This window comes from Gavia stellata, chromosome 6, assembly GCF_030936135.1.
Source record: "Gavia stellata isolate bGavSte3 chromosome 6, bGavSte3.hap2, whole genome shotgun sequence".
Taxonomy (NCBI): domain Eukaryota; kingdom Metazoa; phylum Chordata; class Aves; order Gaviiformes; family Gaviidae; genus Gavia; species Gavia stellata.
In genome coordinates, this window is record NC_082599.1 from 27,793,263 (window position 1) to 27,813,213 (window position 19,951).

Here is a 19,951-nt window from a genome sequence, read left to right on the forward strand (position 1 = left end):
AGATGTTCTAGGCTACTGGAAAACGTGAAATTAATGTTTTGATGGGTTACTTCCACCACTGCTGAGGGAAACGCTGGCTGTTACACTTGTACATCCACAGAGTAAATCCAGGACCAGCAGAGTGACTGGTTGGTATTTCGGCAGTGTTACTGCCACCGCTGCAAAACGCTATCTCTTTAGAAGAGGGCACTTAATGTACTTGAGAACAAATAGTGGCACAAGCCTAAAATAATTATTTTAAAATGCAAGTGCAGGACGTTGATGGCTACTCATGAACAATAGCCCAACCTCTCCTTATTGTGAGAACTTCCTTCAGAGCAGTTTTTTCTGCTTGGGCTCTGGGAACAACGTCTGTTCCTCAAGGCTGAAAAAGGGTTACAAGTTCCTGTAGGAATGCACGCCACTTCCCAGGGAAGCTGAAAATGTCCTGCAGGGAGAGAAGTTGCTAAGGAAGGAGTGGCAAAGCCAGACTTACTACATTCTCGAGTGCTTGGTGCAGTCAGCTAATGCCAAAGGCAAGTCCAGCAAAGGGATGAGACAAAAGCTGCCCTCATTCAGGGCTAGCTCTGCTCAGTGGAAGGGCTGTCTGCATGCCGTGGTTAGCAAAAGACTTGAAACCATGATCCAAACAGATGAGTCCCTGTCACCAAAGCCTTTATAGGCAAATGGTAAACCCTGGGCAGTGCTCAAGTCCCCAGATCAACTGTGGGCATTTTGGAGAGGAGCTATGAACACAGCTCGTGCACAGACCTGCTAATGCCGTGCCCAAGAGACAAGGTCAGTTTGCCACATGGTTAACCCTAAAGCTCAAGTGTCCCCCTCTAGCCCTCCCTAGACCCCTGCAGCATGTGCTGTTTGTATACAAAACATCACAAATACCAGCAACCGCTATTGCTACGCAGGGGTGAAGGAGTCGTCTGGTATGGCAGCAGCAGAAAGCTACCGGCATTGGGAAGGGCGCAGCGACCGAGCCGACATGCTGCTGGCTCAGTTCTTAAATCTCGCACAGCCTCCTGCGCCCAGGGATGTGCCTTACACCACAGTACTGTGCCAGCGAGCCGGTGGCAGCACAGGGGCTCGGGGTGGAGCAGACGCTCTCTGGGGACAGGAGGCGATGTGGCAAGACCCACAGCCCTCTGCAGCTGTGCAGAGGAAGGGGGATGGTACCATCCCTCCAGTACAGCAACGCAGCCCCTGTACAGCAACGCAGCCCCAGCCAGGAGCCCTGGCACCGAGTCCTTGCTCTGGTTAGAGCTGTCCCTTTCCCTGGGAGGAGGAGCAGTAACTCCTTTATACCAGTGGATGAAAGCCGTTAGGCTTGTTTGTGTTAGAAAGGAAAGGTGCAGGAGCCAAGAGGTGTCAGCACACTCATTTGCTGTTCAGGGCCACTGCTCAGCCAAACCTTATCCCGCAGTAACGCCTCCTCTCAGCCAGAATGGCAAAACTCAGAGACAGACAAAGGTTTGCACGTACTCCTGCTCCTGTCTCAGCGTTCAGGCCACTACAGAGTGGGTTACTGGCTCTGTCTTGTAGGCAGAAGGGCTCCTGTGTTTTCAAAGTACTGGACTTTCCATGTACTTTCCAGATTGGAAGGGCCGTGGCTGATGGTGAAGCAGATTGCAGGAGGGAACAGCAAAGCCAGAATAGCAATAAGCACCAGGGACTGGCTCTTTCCCCTCCTAGGCTCGCACTTCACGAGCAGCCTGCCTTTTTTCTCCACACAGCGGTGGAAGAACAGCAGCGAGGAAATGCTACAGCATCAGCTGAAGGATGCAGAGCGGATGGTGGCCCCCAGGCAGGTCTGTCTGGTGACACCATTCAGATGGGCAGCCAAGCTGCTGAGAAGTGCCAGTGCAGGCAGATGCGGGCAGCACAGCGGCAACCCCGGCAGGGGAGCCGCCACCGGTAACGCAGAGCCTTTAGCTGAATGTCAGCATCTCTCACAAAACCGGAGTGGTAATCAGAGGTGGGAACTCTAAGGACAAAAAGAGGAGCAGGAGCTGCTCTGTGAGTAAGGACATCTATAGTAATGAAAGGAGAGCTCGTTCGCGGGCAGGAAACCAAGTGGTGGCTCAAACGGGGGCTTCTGCCAGACTGGTGTCTTGCTGTGCACACTGGAAAACACAAAACTGATTTCCAGCTTCAAAGGATACTCAATTCAGTTTATTGCAAGTGATTGCTAACTAACACCATTCTAAAAACACCAGCTGATGGAAGCCTGGATAGGTCTTTCAGCAGTGCACATTACCAGTAACTACCGCTGGATAAGCGTGGAGTGGGTGCCCTCTGCACAGAAGCACAGTGGAAATCGGCTCCATAGAGACTGGAAGTTAAACACAGAACATGCGTGACCAACACTCGGGATAGTCACTGTGGCAAAGCGCCCAGAAATGCTCCCTTTGCTGTGACAGACAACAGTAATTGCTAATGCACTTTTCACTGAAGGTGCTCAGGAGTTCCTTCCCACTCTTTAAGAAAAAAAAGTCTTTTTTAAACTCCCTTTGGAAGGCTCAGTAAGAAACCACTCCGAAGTGATGCCCTCCTCTTTTCTCAGTAGGATTAAGACAAATTTATGAAACTGAAGTAACGTTATGAAATGGCTTAAAGGGGGAAGAGGGAAGAAATAAGACTGAAATAACATTTATTCTCCTTCCAGTTATTTCAGAAGCATTAGGGAAAGCCAACAGTAAGGTTCAGAAGAAGAAGCCTTAGCACAGTCCCTGGGAGAGCCCTGGGAAAGCACACCACGCTGGTAGTTAGCAATTCTCATTTACAAAATCAGTTTTTTCTGGGGGGGGAAAAAACCCAACACAAATCCAGTCACAACAGATAATTCAATGTCTGACAGTTTAGTCATTTGTAATCTGAATTTGAACTTCAAGGCTACCCTTTGTTACTGACATGGGGTCCTCCCCATTACACAAACCGATTTCTCACCTTCAATTCCATTTCCTTTACTGTTGCATAAAACTCTCATTTTGGAGAGGAAGGCTAAAATACCTTTCCATGACTCTAGTTAACCTTTATTGGAACAGTCTTGTTGTTAGCAAATCTAGCAGAAACTAAGTGAGTTTCCAAGGAATTAAATCCTTTCCACTGCAGCAGATCTTACCCACGATGAGCTATAGCTCACAGTAGAGAGCTCTGTGGAAGACTGTGCCGATGAGCAGTTTTCCCTCGTAGATGGATGCCACCGAGCTTCCCTGCAGCACAGAGCCATTGTCGGCATAGACGCGCGTCACCGCAGGCTCCTCCGAGAGGATGTTCTGGACGCGCAGGACCTGCCAGAGGATGGGGATACATCTGCTGAAACAGCTATGGGTGAAAATCCTCCATGATGGAGGGAACATCAGTATGTTAACTTAAACAAATCAGTTTGGTTGGTCAGCTGCTGGTAACTGCAACCAAGTGACTCCTGTGAGAGGGCCACAAATTCTGCTTCAGTGAAGCATGGTCCATGAAGACTGATTATTTTTTTAAGTGGTTATGCAACAGAAACTCCACCTCAGTAAGTAAGTAAGGCAGTCAACCCCAGCATTAGGAATGTGCAGTTTTTTGCAGCCTAAGAGTTACTTACAATCTTCTTATTTTCATGCTTTTCCCAGACAGAGTAAACAACTGCCTAATATAATAAATTTACTGCTATTGAACATGATAATTTTGAAAAGGGTCTTATGGGGAGCTTCAGACAAGGCTGAAATCAAACTGACACCAACCAGCCACCTGCATTCACAGCCGCTAGCGTGCGGATGCCAGTACCTCATTGATTTCAGAAGGAAAGAAGAATTACAGTGTCACCTACTGATGAACCACACTTGCACAGATAAATCATTCCAGTGCGAATGTTTCTGGTCATGCTTTGCACTCAGTCAATTATTTTGTGTTTGGCAAAGAGGTGCCAGCTCGGTAATTAACACAGTTCATCAAAATCTGTGCGGCCACAGCTGCACAGAAAGCAGCCTGAGGAGCCCAGAATAACTGAGCTACTGGTGGAAATTATTCAGTTGTCTCCTAAGGATCTGAATAGGTGTTTGTTAGTGAGTATACGCTGTTCAGGCTTTCCAGTTGAGAGCAGAAGCTACAAGCTGGAAGCCAGCTCAGTCTTTGCTTTCACAAAGGCTGGCCAGGCACTTCTCTATGTAATGCAGCACCAGGATGATCTGAACAGAGCAACTTTCTGGCACAGGCATAGCCAAGACACCAGTGACAACTCCCAAAAGGCACCTCAGAGGCAGGCAGATTTTCAGGATCATTGTAGAACAGCTTCATGCCATTGGGATGACATCCTATCCAGATGTCTCCAGTGTGACGGTCAATAGACAAGTTATCAACCAGAGTGTCCAGCTGTAGTGTCTATCCAACACAGAGGAAAAACAAGAAAAACAGAGAAGTTAAAGCTATCAGAAGTCCTGGAAGCAAACTATAACATAACCAACAGACTTGTCCAAGACTCTCATCTGACATAACTTAGACTAATTCTTTTAAGAAATGTTTTCTCCTCCAGTACTGTTTTTCTTTTCCTCCAGTATGTTTCATACCCTCCTCTGTGCCGTGAGAAACCCACTTGCTGCCCTGAGCTCCCCCCATCGGCTCGTTCACACCTACAATTGTGTTGATTATTTCAGTGCTTTGTGGTCTGACCCATACTGACTGCGGCAGACTTCCACCGTGGCCCTACAGCACGCCCGAGGATCCCTCTCTGGTTACTGGTGTGAGGGTGAAAGACTTGAAGCTCTGTAACAGGGTGCACAGCACCTCTGCAAACCCACAGCAGGAGCCATCCAGACCAGAACTTCACACACGATCAGGCTGAAATCTCAAGCGTTCATGGGGACTAATCTGTCCAAAATTCACATATGCCTCTCTTTTATGGAACAGCAGCACCTTACCTTCACATGGGTTAAATTCCAGTTAGCATGTTTTTCCATAACATGGATATTATGATCAAATACATCTGCAACATAGATGTACCTTCAAAAGAAAGCACCTCTTAGCAATGTGTATGAGTAAGCAGACACCAAAAACAGCCAGTTCCTCCCGCGCAAGCCCAGCTCTTCCCATGAGGAATGCCAGCTCACAATTCTTACACAGCAATAGACATTGCAAGCAGGCCACAGGGCACTGAATTGAAGCCAACCTGCTGAGACGCTAATGTAGCTTCACACCGTACCAGTTCTTCCATTACGACTCTGAAGCAGGCCTTGGATCGTGTGATCGACAAATACGCCCTTTTTTTAATTTAAGATCACCTGTCTACACCACAAGACTGCTTAATTCAGTCGTACAGACTTTAAGACTGTAGAGCGTTCCCCACTTGCAGAAATCCTGCCCTGTTAATCGTTGCAAGCAATATACACAAACTTTTGTATTGGCTGGTTAAAACGCAGCAAGCTTTGATCTTACTGCATATAAACTACCACGCAAAGCAGCAAACATTGCCTCTAGTTAAAGACCGAGACACGTGACTTCTGTTCTACAAACCCTCCGTATCGCTTACATTGTATAGGTAGCACCTTGCCTTGCATAAGCCAGTTTAGACACTTGACCACAGACATATCGCGTGTACAGATTAGGATTTTGGGATTCTTTTGTGTGATCAAACAAAATCTAAGGCAAGGAGAAACTTACTTTCTGTCGGGTGAAATGTTAATTCCATTGGCTGAATAAAACCCAGCTGCTACTTCTTTAACTTCTTTTGGACTGTAGTAAACAACATTTGACCAAGTTAAACCCAAGAACATCTCCAAGAACATCAAGATGAAGTCAGAGAAGTAGTGGTCATTGGTAGCATAGAAGCTGTCTGGTCCCATAGCTACTATATCATTCACGCTAAAAAAATAAAAAGAGAGGGAGAAAAATAAATAAGAGAATGTAATGAGAGGTATGAAGGAGCATTGTAGGACTGCCCAGAACCCAGCCAGAACATGGTCATCCCACAGACATAAAGGGGCTGCAATTACAGATGGTACTTCAGATGGACAGCGAGTTATTTAGATCCTTTCTGCTTCTATTTTCTATTACGTGAGCCAGGGCTGTGCAGCGCTGAGACCTCAACAGGACCATAGGGCATGAGCTAGAAATCTGGCTACCTGTCCAGAAGTCCATAGAAATTTTTCTCTCTTTTGATTGTATTCAGCTGGAAACCAGAGAACAGGTAGGAGTTGTGACAACTTTATCTGTCAGGCTCTGTTTATTTTACAATCATTTTGCAGTAGGACAGACCAAGAAAATTTTGTATGCAACAAAAAAAAAAAAAAAAGCTAAAAGTTTGTTTATTTTTACAGTGTAGCAAATTCAGAATGATAGACTATCTGAAGATTCATATCTGCAATGACCTAAGAGTGGGTTACACGAGAGAAGGAGAAATGGATGCTAAGCTAATTCACTGGCATCAATCACAGAGGCGCTTAAGAGTGATTTAGTGATACAACTATTAAAAATCTCATTTACAGAAGAGATTGGAGAAACAGAGTTTTTGATTACATAGATACGAAGTAATCAATAAGAGAAACAGGAAATCTGGTTAAAGAGAAAATATCTCCTATTAATAATACCCTAAAATCATAATCATCCTACTTTGGATTTTACCAAAGCAGCCTGTTCTTCTGGGGGAAGATGGTATTTGGCTCCAATACCTTGTCAGAAGGTCGTGTCGAATGGTTTTCAGGTGTACAAGAGAATTGTCATCTTCTACAAATTTAAACAATTCTACTGTGCTCTTCTGATGGGGATGGTTCACAGCAAAGAGGTACACGGTGTTGTCTTAAAAAAAGAAATGGAAACAGCTGAATTCTCTGCAACAGTTTGTGTGGCTGAGCACCCACAGCTCTGAAGCTGCCTCTAGTACAGAGCACGTGTTGGGTTTGGTGCATTTGTCTCACGGCCCTTCAAAGACAGAAGGACAAGTACCGAAGCAACGCAGGATGCCACTGCAACTGGATCCAGGTCTCCAGCTACTCTTCTCCCAGGCTCTCTCTACAGGGAACTGCTCTGTAAACTACTTGTTTGCTATTTCTACCAAGGAAGAAAGAAATCGTGGTTTCATCCTTGTGCCGAAGCCACTGGGGTTTGCAATCTGACGCACTACAGTACTGGTCGCATGAAATAGACACAGTCAGCTGGGAAGGAGGGCTTGTAGCCCTGCCAGTTTGGGCTCTTTGGTTTATTTACTGCATCCCCTGAGAAAGCTGAAGTAGCATCCTTCTCCTGTACTCTGTGTAAGGCTGCAGTCCTTCTCCCAGCCCTTCTGGTGAGACCCTAAATTAGCCACCACCAATTTCTCCAACACCTTCCCTTAAAGGGTGACTGTATGGGGACGCAGGTCAAGCTGCAGCAGTGGTTCTCTTTCTCTTAATATCTGCATACTTCCAATTGCCTGGCTAAAATCCCCGGTGAAAGGTCAGGGAAAAAGAGAGGAAGGAGAGCATGAAGGGTATTTCATTGGTAGTCAGAGCCTGCCGTAGGAGCACGTGTCTTGGAGAGGAGAACATGGCTTGGCCACAGAGTACCAGAGATTTTGGTAATTTACAGAGATTTGATAATTTACTGTTTAGCCACAAAAGTCTCCATTCTGGTCACTACTAGTTAGTGAAGCAAAACCCTCAAAACCCTTGACCCCAGGGTGAGACAGATGTAAATTGGTAAAACAAACTTTGTGTGGTTTTCAACTCCTCAAACTTTTCCTATGTTTTCTTTCCTTTCAATATATAGGACATCTTTCTGTCTCAGACAGCCTGAGATTATGTGCAAAGGTGATTGCTTTAGCAGCTGACATTTAGAAAAGAGCCCAACAAAGATAAAACGCCCAAAAACCTTTTCCTCTCCCAGCAAGCGCAGGCTATTGGGGGTGAAATGCAAAGCTGCAAAGGGGTTTCTGTTTGTGCACTTTCGGATGAGATTTGCCACCACCTCAAGTTAAAGATCTCTTTACCTCTGTCTACATAGGTGCTGATTCCATGAGGGTTAAAAGACGCCAGATCAAACCCTCGGCTGATTCTCAGTTCCACTGCTCTGGGATTGTCTTCATTCAAATCCATCAAAAATATTTCACCTGGCTTGTCTAGTGCAAGGCTCTTTATTCCTGGGTATTTCAAGCCCTGTAAAATCAAAACATAAGAAAATCATTCCCAGATAAAAGGTAAAGAGTAGTACCACAGGGCGGAAAACACTCGAGCCTTGTTCAGGCTTGCAAGCACACATCAGGATGTCCCTCTGCTTCAGCCCGCCATGCCACGATGGAGGTGGATGGACCATATCTGCTCTCCCTGGCAAGTGCAGAGGGAGCAAGCTGCGTGGAGGGCATGAGGAGCCATGCCCAAGGCACCACCTACCACCTGGGCAGTGGCACCCCTGCCACCCACTGCAGCCACCACCCGGGTGGGTGCTCCCCATATGTCAAATCACTGTGTGAACAGACATGCTGGGGGGACAAACTGGAAGTACTGGAAGTACGGCACCACTGAATGCATCCAGCGTGGTAAAGCCACGGGGAACAGCAGCAGTGCGACAGCTCACAATTTCTGGCATGAATTTTGCAACGTTATCATTCCCTGGGTGTCCCTGGAGCATGTAGATGAAAACATCAGCTTTTGTTTTAGAAAATAATCACTAGCCATCCTGATTGCAAAGAAAAGCTTGAAAAACCATGTGCTAAAGGATAAAAAAAAAAATCAAGAACAACAAAATCAACACACAAAATCTGGGTTTTTTTTAAAGGTAGGGAATTAACACACCTTCTTGACAAGGGAGAGGTTTGACATTTCAACATTTCAAGGAAGCAGCATGAAAGAAATTCCAGGTTACATGGGCAGGTAAGCTAGCGCAATAGGATGTATGTGTCAGAGCGGCCACCACCACCACCTGCTCAAGCAGAAGGAAATGCCAGCTGAGCCGACACAAGTCTGGGCCATTCCTATGGAGCCAGCCAGCCTTGTAGAAAAAGAGTCCATCCTGCAGTTTTCACCTATGGATTCTGTAGATAAGGAAGCAGGCAAGCCCCTGCACAGGGAGGGGGCATGGGCACTTACGGAGCTGATGAAAGCCAGTCCATTGGGAAGTATGTCAATGTCTTCTGAACCAGTTTCTGCAAGACAGAGACAAACAAGAGTTTTTCAGTCAACATTAAATATTTCCCATTGAAAAACCTCTTTTTTAGTACAATTCCAACTCTCATGAATGTCCCTTTCTGATATGACTGCACAAGTGATGAAGTTCAGCGGAAAATTTCGCATCGCATTAAAAGTAGCAGAAGGCAGCAGCACGCCAGGTTAGGAAATAGTACTGGGGTTCACCTCTTTCTGGGGGCTTAGGGGTGCCCCTGCGGTGGCCAGGCAGTCTCCCGCTCAGCTCTGTGTGCCCTGGTGCAGAATGGGGTGAATCACCCGCTTTTGACAATAGTGTTCTACAGCAAGCAATTAGCGCTGACAACGCTAATTTCAGGGCAGGACCGTACCCATCACTCAGATCACACACTTGCACAAGGCAGCTCTGGGAATTGCACACACTAATTCTCCTGGTTGAGCTGGGACACTTCAGTAAGATGGATTGCCAAATATTAGTTAAAGCTCTCAAGTGACAGAGAACCTATTATATCTTTATCAGCTAGGGGCTTTAATAGTTAGACCACACTTTTAACTCTGTGTAATCATTTCCAATATTGCTAGTTCCTGTAGTTCCTGTAATATTTTTCCCTGCTAGGAAAATTGAAATAAAATAAAATAAAATAAAATAAAATAAAATAAAATAAAATAAAATAAAACAAAAGCCCTTTAGTAAGAACATTAGAGCAATTTTAAGCTTTGATCAAGCACTCTCCATAGACCTCTTAGTCTGATGCTGAAGCATGATTCCCATCCCACATTTTCACCGCTCCCCTGAGAAGCCTCCCCTCTCTTCTCCAAATCACTAGCACAAACAGCATTCCCCACAAGCCACTTTCCAGAAAATGGCTGGATTAAACCCACCCGGGAGCATTTGCATAAAGGAGGAAATTGTTCTGCAGGTTTTCTTTAACAGAGCCACCAATACAAAGGTTTTCCACCCAGCTCATCCCATGTCTCCACACCCCCTCCTGCTTAGCCACAGACCGCCCATGTGACCCTCTGTGGGTCACACCATCCCTGGCACCTCAGCACCTCCTCCCGAGGAAGTGCCTGCAAATTTGAGCTTGGTTTATTGTTTGCTTTCATGTAACTCCTATTTATCTCGGCGCTAATTTGGCTGGGCTGTAATTCATCCCAGGGCTGCTGAACAGCCCTTGTGGGGAGGAACCAGATCCCCAAATTCACCTATCCAGGCAAGCTCCTGCCCAGCACAGCCCTGCAGAGACATGGTGGCAGGACTTCACCCAGAGGGACAGGGGACAGTGACAGGGCCAGCTCCTCCTCAGCCTCAGCAAGCCCCTTCTCCACCCCATTACACTCATGAGCGGAGCATCCCCTCCTTCTGAAGAGCAAAGGGTCTGAAAATGAATTCTGGGGAGAGCCAGCCCACTAGCCCACCTCCTGGGTTTTGTTCTGAATTTCAGCTGAGCTCAGGCAGGACGCAGACATCTGTACTGATGTGCCTAGAGAGATTTAGAGCCTGTGTTTTCAAACTAAAAATTTTGAATTTGGATTTGTCAGCTCAGCTCATGCCCTGGTTTAAGCAACAAGCTCCTTGGTCTCTCCAAGTCTGGGTTTCATTATGAAAGGCAGGTCCTGCTTGACCAACCTGATCTCCTTCCATGACCAGGTGACCTGTCTAGTGGATGAGGGGAAGGCTGTTGACGTTGTCTACCTGGACTTCAGCAAAGCCTTTGACACTGTCTCCCACAGGATTCTCCTGGAGAAGCTGGCGACTCGTGGCTTAGACAGGTACACTCTTCGCTGGGTAAAAAACTGGCTGGACGGCCGAGCCCAGAGAGTTGTGGTGAATGGAGCGAAATCCAGTTGGCGGCCGGTCACAAGCGGAGTCCCCCAGGGCTCAGTTTTGGGGCCGGTCTTGTTTAATATCTTTATCGATGATCTGGATGAGGGGATTGAGTGCTCCCTCAGCAAGTTTGCAGATGACACCAAGTTGGGAGGGAATGTCGATCTGCTCGAGGGTCGGAAGGCTCTGCAGAGGGATCTGGACAGGCTGGATCCATGGGCCCAGGCCAATTGTATGAGGTTCAACAAGGCCAAGTGCTGGGTCCTGCACTTGGGTCACAACAACCCCATGCAACACTACAGGCTTGGGGACGAGTGGCTGGAAAGCTGCCCCGCAGAAAAGGACCTGGGGGTGTTGACTGACAGCCGGCTGAATATGAGCCAGCAGTGTGCGCAGGTGGCCAAGAAGGCCAACGGCATCCTGGCCTGTATCAGAAATGGTGTGGCCAGCAGGAGCAGGGAGGTGATCGTGCCTCTGTACTCGGCTCTGGTGAGGCCGCACCTCAAATCCTGTGTTCAGTTTTGGGCCCCTCACTACAAGAAGGACATTGAGGTGCTGGAGCGTGTCCAGAGAAGGGCGACGAAGCTGGTGAGGGGTCTGGAGCACAAGTCTGATGAGGAGCGGCTGAGGGAACTGGGGTTGTTCAGTCTGGAGAAGAGGAGGCTGAGGGGAGACCTCATCGCTCTCTACAATTCCCTGAAAGGGGGTTGCAGAGAGGTGGGTGTTGGTCTCTTCTCCCAAGTGACTAGCGACAGGACAAGAGGAAATGGCCTCAAGTTGTGCCAGGGGAGGATCAGGCTGGATACTAGGAAAAAGTTCTTTACTGAGAGAGTGGTGAAGCATTGGAATAAGCTGCCCAGGGAAGTGGTGGAGTCACCATCCCTGGAGGTGTTCAAGGAACGTGTGGACGAGGCATTGTGGGACATGGTTTAATGGGCATGGTGGTGTTGGTTGATGGTTGGATTTGATGATCTTACAGGTCTTTTCCAACCTTAGTGATTCTGTGATTCAGTGATTCTGCGGTTTATAAGATGGGGTTAGCAGCAATTCCCCACTTCCTGGGATTGCTGCAAAGGTAACAACGCGAATAAATGCTGAGAGGCTCAATTACCATGGTGACGTGAGCGGGACAGTCAGCTTTTGCTGGCAGAGCACGCTGGTGAGTGAATAAACAGAGATATAATCATTTATCGCTACTGAATTAGCGAGGCTGCCAAGCAGAAAGATGAGCAGGCTATTTGGGAGTAGATAATTAAAAAGTACAGGTTGCTGGTGGAAGGAGCGTAACGAAAGCCCTGCACCCAACTACTTTGAAAGAAACTGCCCAGCAAAGCACATTTTGGCCACTTCTCAGCCAGGTCCTGGTATGTGCGGAAGAGAGCGAGCACTGTCGGAAGAGCAGTGAAATGCTGATTCAGCACAATCTTGCTGAGCTGGCATCGCCGAGGCAGCGCGGAGGGAATGAAGAGACACAGCCAGACGCAGGGAAGCTTTCGGGCTTTCCTGCGCGACCCCATTTTGGGAGGACTTTGGGCTGTTGTCGCAGATGCCGTATGGTACAGGAGAGTTAGGAACTGATTTATTAGGTATCAGTTACCTGCACTATATTGCTTAACTGTATCACTGAGCCCAGCTTGTCCATGGGATTATCTGAATAAGTAGTGTTTTTAAAAAAATTAAAGATACTGAGAAAAATTACTGTCTACCCTAAAAATGTTCTATTTTTTTGTTCTTTATTTTAGCTTCGTATGATGTATTCTACAGATACATCCAACAAAAAAAAAAAACACCTGGATTTCATGTCCAAAAGCAAGTGACTATTTCGCCTGTATCCCATTAATTGTTCCAAGATGCAAGTATTTCTAGCAATTTCTATAGTAGCTTCTTGAACGTCAGGAATCAGTTCAGGACATATGGTTAGTTTATTATAAACCAGTAACATGAGTAGACACTCATATAATTCAGAAGATACTGTTTATTCTACAAATATAGCCTTTCCTACATATCTGTGAATGAGGTTTAGGACAAGCTGCAGTTTTTTTATTGGTTGTTCGATGTGTTTGCATCTGTGCTTACATTGCACAATATTTGAAAAGCAGAATAGATCAAAGTCTTACAAAAAAGAGAGAAACAGAAAGGATGAAATTGTGCAGAAAGAAAATGGTTCACTAGAGAATTTTTCCATTTACTCTGGGTTTGCTTCCTTTACTACGGATGCATCGCTTTTAAAATTGTTACAATAGACTGTACCAGATGCCTGTTCTTCTATGTGCAGAATGGATGGTTTAAGATTATTTTGTTCAGAGCTGATCCAGCTCATTACCTATGTCCCACTTAAGAGGTCAGAAGGACTGTTTTAAAGATTAAAATAAAGACTGGTTGTTTATTCAGCTTTATCATGGCATCTTAAAGGAAAAAGACCCAGGAGGACCAAGATGTCCATGTAGAAAGATACCCTTACACAAAGTTACCCACAAGAGCAACCTCACAGATCTGAGTACAGCAAAATCCCTGGTCTGAATAGTGCTACCTAGGCAGCATCTAGACGTTAGGGCTCCTTGGTGTCCCTGAGTAATATACCCCCCCAGTCATATTAAATGAATTTTGGAAGATATTTGCGTGAACGTGCGAACTTTTAAGCTTGCACAAATCCTTTGTTATTTCTCTTTCTGCCACATCGGACTTGCTGAATTAATTTTCGGCATTTTAATTTTTCTAAAGAGCAGCAAACGACAGAGCGAAGGCAATGCAAGGGGGAGAGCTCCACATGAAGGGACAGTGTTACAGGAGCACAGCGAGAAGCAGAAACGAAGCTCTGTAAATTGATCCGCCACTGCCTCTGAGCAGAGCTGGGTTCTCAGAATTCACCTAATCTCCATGTAAATGTCAGGCACCAAAAATGAGATATCGTTCAGAAATTAAACACAACTGTATTTGCTATTTCCAGCTTTCCTTCTTTCCTCAACAGAGCAATCGTCACAAAAAGTCTTGCAAAGATTGCAATAAAAGGATTACTCAGAAATTGTTTTTATCTGAATCACCATCAAACAAGCACTATTCAGAGTCTTGTATGAGTAAATTACAGCTCAGTCTAGAAGACCTGGAAAGTTTTTTCAAATGCAATTTCTTCTGCACATAACCTCAGGCAAAGGAACTCTGCACACGCTCATTCATGGCAGTAATTTGACATTACAAAGATGTTTGATTCCTGACATAAGGAAGAAGCAAGATTTATGAAATCAACACAGTGACTCAGCAAGCTCAAAGGCAAGGCTCTTAAAGCTCATCCAATGACTTTTTACACATGCGAAATCCAGGCAAATTTCAACCCAAGACATTTCCAAAAATACTAAGGAGGATAAAACCCCCAGCCATTAAGCCTGTATTAAGTTTAAAAATTATGATGTGGGGGAAAGGGAGACACAAAAAAGTGGTCAATTTTAAAGCTATCCATTTTATACTCTGGTTATCCTAAAGGGAGAGAAAAAACAAGACAGAAGCATTGCCATGCGCTAAACACATGACCCAAAGTACAAAGTCAACATTTCAGCCACTCTGTTAAACCTCTTCGCAAACCAGACTAGGGTGACAAATATGACCCCTTGTTCTTTGAAACCACCCAGCTGAATTGTGCAACCGCACCGAGCTCCTGCCTACTGTTTGCACGGGGCAGTACCAGCCCGCTCCTAAATCTCCACAAAATGAGGCGCTAAGGTGGGCGACCCTGGCTGGCATTTAGCAGCCGCTCCTTCGCGGCCTGTGCCACATGCCTGTGGCCTTCTCCCAAAGCTTCCACCCTTGCAGCATGTCCGGCCTTCAAGATACCACCAGCTGACAGCCACCTGTAGGCACCTGCCTGAAGAGCCAGCACACCCTCATCTAAAAGCCAAATGATTTCCCAAGGGGCTGAGCAAAGGAGAAGTGGTTGCAAAGTACTCATTTTCAAGAAAAGGAACAGAAACATTAAATACCAAAAAGTATTATACTAGCTAGCTTTTCAGTATAATATTCTTCCTGCAGCTTCTCCCTACCTCAAAGCCCAAGTAACACATGAAAGTCAAATTAGCACTTTGTTTTCAGGATCAGGCTTGGAAGCTGGCTTTAAGAAGCAGTTTCAAAATAAAGCTGGACAAAAGCAATGCACTCAGTTATTTTGAGCACGTACCGATCCCTTTAATGAGCCGGCAGTTCGGGAGGGTTACTGGGGCTATTTCCCGTGAAGCATTGAGTCTGTTCCTGCAAGAGGAAAGAGGAAGGTTAACAGCACACAACCAGTTTTAAAACAGGTAACATTCCTAGCTAGCTTTATCTTAGTTTTGTTGTCTGCCATATCGCAGCAACAAATCAGCCATAAAGTACTGAGTAAGCAAAACCCAGAACTGACAACAGCAATCGCTCCAAATCACTGCAACGGTTACACACATTCAGGGATTAAATGATTCTCCTACACTGAATATCTTCAGGAACCTGATTTTGTTCATGAGCTTCGGGAACAAGCTTTCATGACCCACCACAGCTTAAATGATAAAATAACATAGCCATACTGTCTTCAGGTTTCAGCCACCTAAATATAGTAGCACCCTGCAGTTAAGACCAGCATTTCAGATGAGAAGAGGGCGACCTTCTACCCAAACACACTGGCTATTTTTGGTGACCAGGCCACCAGCGGCTGCACTTTCTTCATTTCTTAGTCACATTCGAAAGCGTTACTGCAAGGCGGGACTACCCATTTCCTAACAACAGGTAGCACTCGGAAGTATGATTTTCAGCAATTACCCTATCCCTTCCTCTTCTCTCCTGATACCTACCCAGAGCACTGTCCTTCAGCACTTCTTATTTCATTCCTGAATACCCACAAAATTCCATCTCTGGCTCATGCTTTACTGGTCAAGCAGATACAGACAGGTACCTATACATTAGTTACTATTTCTCCATCTCCTCCATTCCAAGTTGTCTACAAATCTGTATGAAAGGCACCTCACTACCAGGACTGCTGTGTTTGACCATGGTGGTCCACAGTACCATAAGTAAATATGTTGTGTTTCTATGTAAAAATGTCAAGCTAGTGTACTAGAATATTTCTTTTTTTTTTCCCCAAAAGAAAGCTTTTCAACTAACGTAGTTACTCCTTTGCATGCCTACCATACACATGTGTTGAGGCTGTACTTGCTCCAACCACAGGAAATTCTGAATGCAAAGATTCCATAGCAAAACCGAGCCATGTTTATGTCATAGTTTTAGGCTTAAACTAAACAGCAGTATCAGTCTGTGGTATGAAAAATACGCAATACAGCTGAACACTGTATGGTATGTCACTCCTGCATTTTTTTTAATCACTTAATCATGTATTCTAAAATGCTCTATCATTGACACAGGTTGTTAACGTAAGGTCAGAAAAAAAAGAAGAAAAAAGGGTAAAAAGGGCAAAGGACAGCAAGGGAAAGGAGCCAAATCAAACTCTCCCAAGCCCTCTCCCCCAGCTCAGGAGTCCTGACAGAGAATTACGCTGGCTCCCAGCCCACAAGCAACACAGGAGGGGTATCAGCTCCCCCCTCTCCCCGGCATCCTGGCATAGCGGAACCCACCAGGCCCCCAAGGCTGCCTCGGGGTGATCATGCTCCAAGTTTGCACTGCTGCCTGCTTAGGGCTTTTCCCTTTCCTATTTGCATCAGCTTTTCCTGGGCAGACTGCAAGCCACCCAAAGCTCAAAGCACAGCAGGAACTCAGCCAGCAGCCAACGAGGGATGATGATATCCCGACAGCATTCCCAGGGAAACACTTCATGGGCTGGAATGAGAGTAATTCAAAAGGACACTGGTCACAAGCCTGCAGCATATAGAGAGGCTTTTCCAAAATGTGTCTGTTTATCTAGCTCAGACAGCCTTAGCTACTAAGCCAGATGGCCTAGATAACTAACTGGCCGTACTAAAAACACAGTGGACCTGCAAACTGTGGGGGAAGCAACTTCAAAAAAAGCTGGAATTTTGCTTGGTGCAACCCTAGTGTACGGCACCTTTTCCCACCTGGTTCCTCTTTCCAGTTTCAGTTCTCCACTCCCTGTCGCACTTCATGGCACACAGACCATAGGCATTCCCTTTCCTTCAGCAGCAACTTGTTGCGTATTCAAAAATCTCTCTCTCTTTCAGTTTTCCTCTTCTCTAGACTAACCAGTCCTGGATCTTTGGGGTTTTTTTTCCTGATAGGACTGAAAATCACCTCTTATTTTTGTTTTTGCTCCCAATTATTTCCAAACTGTCAGCATCTTTCTGGAAGCACACTGCTGTTTTGAACACAGTATGCAAACTGAGGACCGTATCAGTACAGAGTGTTATGAAATGATAACATTGTGTGTGTATATATATAAACATATATGAACAATAATATATGCATATTGTTCTAAGGAAAACAGTAACACAGTATAATTCACATTCAAGTTTTAGAAATTAGCTCAGACCTTTCTTCAGAGAAGAATTAGCAATTTAAAAAGTCAGTAAGGGCAATCTGTGTAATTTCAGTTGGTACACACAAGAACTTCAACTGTTTTCTGCTGCACAAGCTCTATTCAAGTCCATTTGGTAGCTATTGACAGTATAATAGATGCATAAACAAACCTGATTTAAGAAGAATTAAGTTTGTATGAGATTTGTAATAATTCTTCAAGCCTTATCTTTTAAGCATTTCAGGGATTCTTGTGTCATTCTATCTAGACACAATATACCAAACTCAGCAGGAACAGCAAAAAGTCTTTGCTGGATTCCTGCCTTCTGGATGGGGGATGGATACCAGCGAGGCCTGGCAAGGGTTAACACCACCCACATCTTCTCCTCTCAAGGCTGTATAAAATTATTTTAGAGTACTTTGTTATCTGAAGTTGTGTGTTTCCAAACTCCACAACTGTCTTAAGACTGCTGCTACACTGCAGCTTGCTGAGAACACAGCACGCACGAAAAACCCACAGAGAGCTACAGAGACTGGGGGGATCCTGTTTCTAACAGAAGGTTCTGCTTTACTAGATTCCCAATATGGCCTTTTTTAATTCGATTTGGGGGGTGCGGGGTCTTCACAGTGCTTTGAAATGGCTCGCCCCACTAAAGCCCTGGGAACGTTTTCCAGCTCCACCATCCCAGCTTGTGCAACTCCAGGGCAGGAGGGTCCTGTTACCACTGTGGTTATCACTAACGCTTGCGGTGGATTTAGTGCAAGATGCAAACGGATCTATGTGATGTACCTGGATCCAGGGAGTATAGCCCTCCTTCTGTAATTAGCTACAATTACTGCCTACCCAAAGATCAATTAGGTGGATGTCGTTGCTTTTAAGTCAGGCGTTTGGAGTCCTTGTGGACATGAGCGAAATTATAATGATGTAGCTGCCTAATTACTACACAGACTTACTACACAGTAATTCACCATCACTTTTCTGGCCTGAAACAACCAGTTACGAGTTTAATAGCTTTCAGGACAGAAGCTTCTGTAACACCAATGTTCACATTCACACCTCACAGCCCAACAGCATGATGTGGCTGGGTATTTTAGCTCAGAGCAAGTAAGGTCCCAACTTATAATCACAGGAGTCCGTGCTCCTTCAGAGGAACCCTTGTGTACACAGAGGCTATTGTTATCCAGAGGTCAGCTTGGGTAGAAAATAACGCAAGATTTTCTGGCAACCTGATTTCCACTTACTGTTTGACCAACTGGCAGGAGATGAAGTAAATTCTCAGATACCAGTTTGGGCACACCCCTGTTAACTGCAGCCTCTGCAAAAACAGAGGTACCAGCCCCGCTGTCCCAGGGCACCCTCTCCCTTTGGCCCCCTTGACCCCAGCATCTTGCCGGGAGGATTTCACATCCCCCGTACTGCAAAGGGCATTTCCGCTGGACAAGTGCTCCTGAAGTTAGTTTATCCCTGATAGAGGAGGAGAAGGGCACTGCTGAGCAAGCCAGTGCCTGGTTTGTCTCTGTGGAAAACCGGTTCCCTTGATAATAATGATGCTAGCGATGATGGTGACGATGACGACGATTAACCCTTCCCCTCTGGCTGCAACCGTGCTTGTGCAAGGGCTGCTATTCGCTTAAGCTACGCCCCAGATAAGGAGCTGAAGTGCCTCCACGCTCGGCGCGACAAGGGGTGCACCCGCTTCCCCCCTGCCCGGCCCCATCCCGCGCCGCCGGCACCGCAGCCCGCAGCTCCCAGACCCCGCAGCCCGTCCCGCCCAAGTTCCCGGGTACCCCCAGCTGCCCGCACTCCCGTTATCCCCCAGGACCGCGGCGCCGCGCCCGCTACTCCCGGGAGCCGCCCCGCGCCCCCCCGCTCCGCGCCCCGGTAAGCGGCGCCCGCCCGGGCCGTCCGGCGGCCCCGCACGGTCCGCGGTCGCAGGGCGGCTCACCGAAAGGCCAGCAGCCGCTCCGCCGCCAAGGCTGCCGCTATCCCGACGAGAGCCACCGCCAGCAGCTTCCCCATGGCCGCTCCCCGCGCCGCGCTCCCCGCTCACGGCTCCGCCGCGTCCCGCCCCGCCGCGCCGGCCCGGGCCGCCCCCGGGGCACGGCGCTGCACACACCGCCGGCAGCACGCCCCCCCCAGCAGAGCCCGAGCCGAGGGGGGAAAACGGGTAACTCTCCCTGCAGACACGGGTCTGCCAGCCCGCTGCCCCGGCCAGCAAGTTGCAGGTCCGGGGGCAGGGGGAGAACGGCGGAAGAGCGAGCCAGAGTCAGCGCCGCTCTGCAGACTCCCCGTTACAGCACCCATGCGAAAGGCAAGTGGACCAAGTTCCAGATTCTCTTAAAAAAAATACATGTGGTATAAAAATACGTGTGTTAGACAAGGACTGCAGGATGCAGAATGTACAAGTACTCCATGTACACCTCTATACTGATATACATGCCAATATGTGTGCATTAATACCAAAGTTTCCCAGAAAAAGGATGCTTGCTCTCACTGCCACGCTTCCACCAACAGCTTCTTCTCCATGCAGGAGAAGGGCTACAGAACCCACAGGGGTTGCCTTCTGGGCTCTGGGGTCCCCCATGCATCAGTCCATCAGCTGCA

General features: G+C 46.8%; 1 protein-coding gene across 2 annotated transcripts; it reads right to left on the reverse strand.

Moving 5' to 3' along the window:
- Window positions 1–412: 412 nt before the first annotated feature.
- Window positions 413–19,366, reverse strand: LOC104263064 (serum paraoxonase/arylesterase 2). 2 transcript variants are annotated; one of them, XM_059818899.1, is made up of 10 exons: window positions 19,293–19,366; window positions 15,074–15,144; window positions 9,027–9,082; window positions 7,931–8,096; window positions 6,636–6,762; window positions 5,629–5,829; window positions 4,890–4,971; window positions 4,225–4,353; window positions 3,113–3,281; window positions 413–427 (listed from the first exon to the last, which is right to left on the reverse strand). In XM_059818899.1, exons 1-9 carry the CDS (start codon window positions 19,364–19,366, stop codon window positions 3,123–3,125), a joined length of 1,065 nt encoding a protein of 354 aa, XP_059674882.1. In that variant the 3' UTR covers window positions 413–427; window positions 3,113–3,122. The 2 variants fall into 2 exon arrangements, with proteins under 2 accessions (XP_059674882.1, XP_059674881.1); XM_059818898.1 differs by lacking the exon at window positions 413–427 and having other exon boundaries at window positions 3,041–3,281.
- Between the last annotated feature and the right edge of the window lie 585 nt (window positions 19,367–19,951).

Coding starts and splice junctions, on each gene's coding strand:
- LOC104263064 (XM_059818899.1), bottom strand. CDS start 19,366: ATGGGGAAGCTGCTGGCGGTGGCTCTCGTCGGGATAGCGGCAGCCTTG. Junction 9,083..15,073: donor CCGGCTCATTAAAGGGATCG/GTACGTGCTCAA, acceptor TCTGTCTTGCAG/AAACTGGTTCAGAAGACATT. Junction 5,830..6,635: donor CGACACGACCTTCTGACAAG/GTATTGGAGCCA, acceptor TTATTTTTTTAG/CGTGAATGATATAGTAGCTA.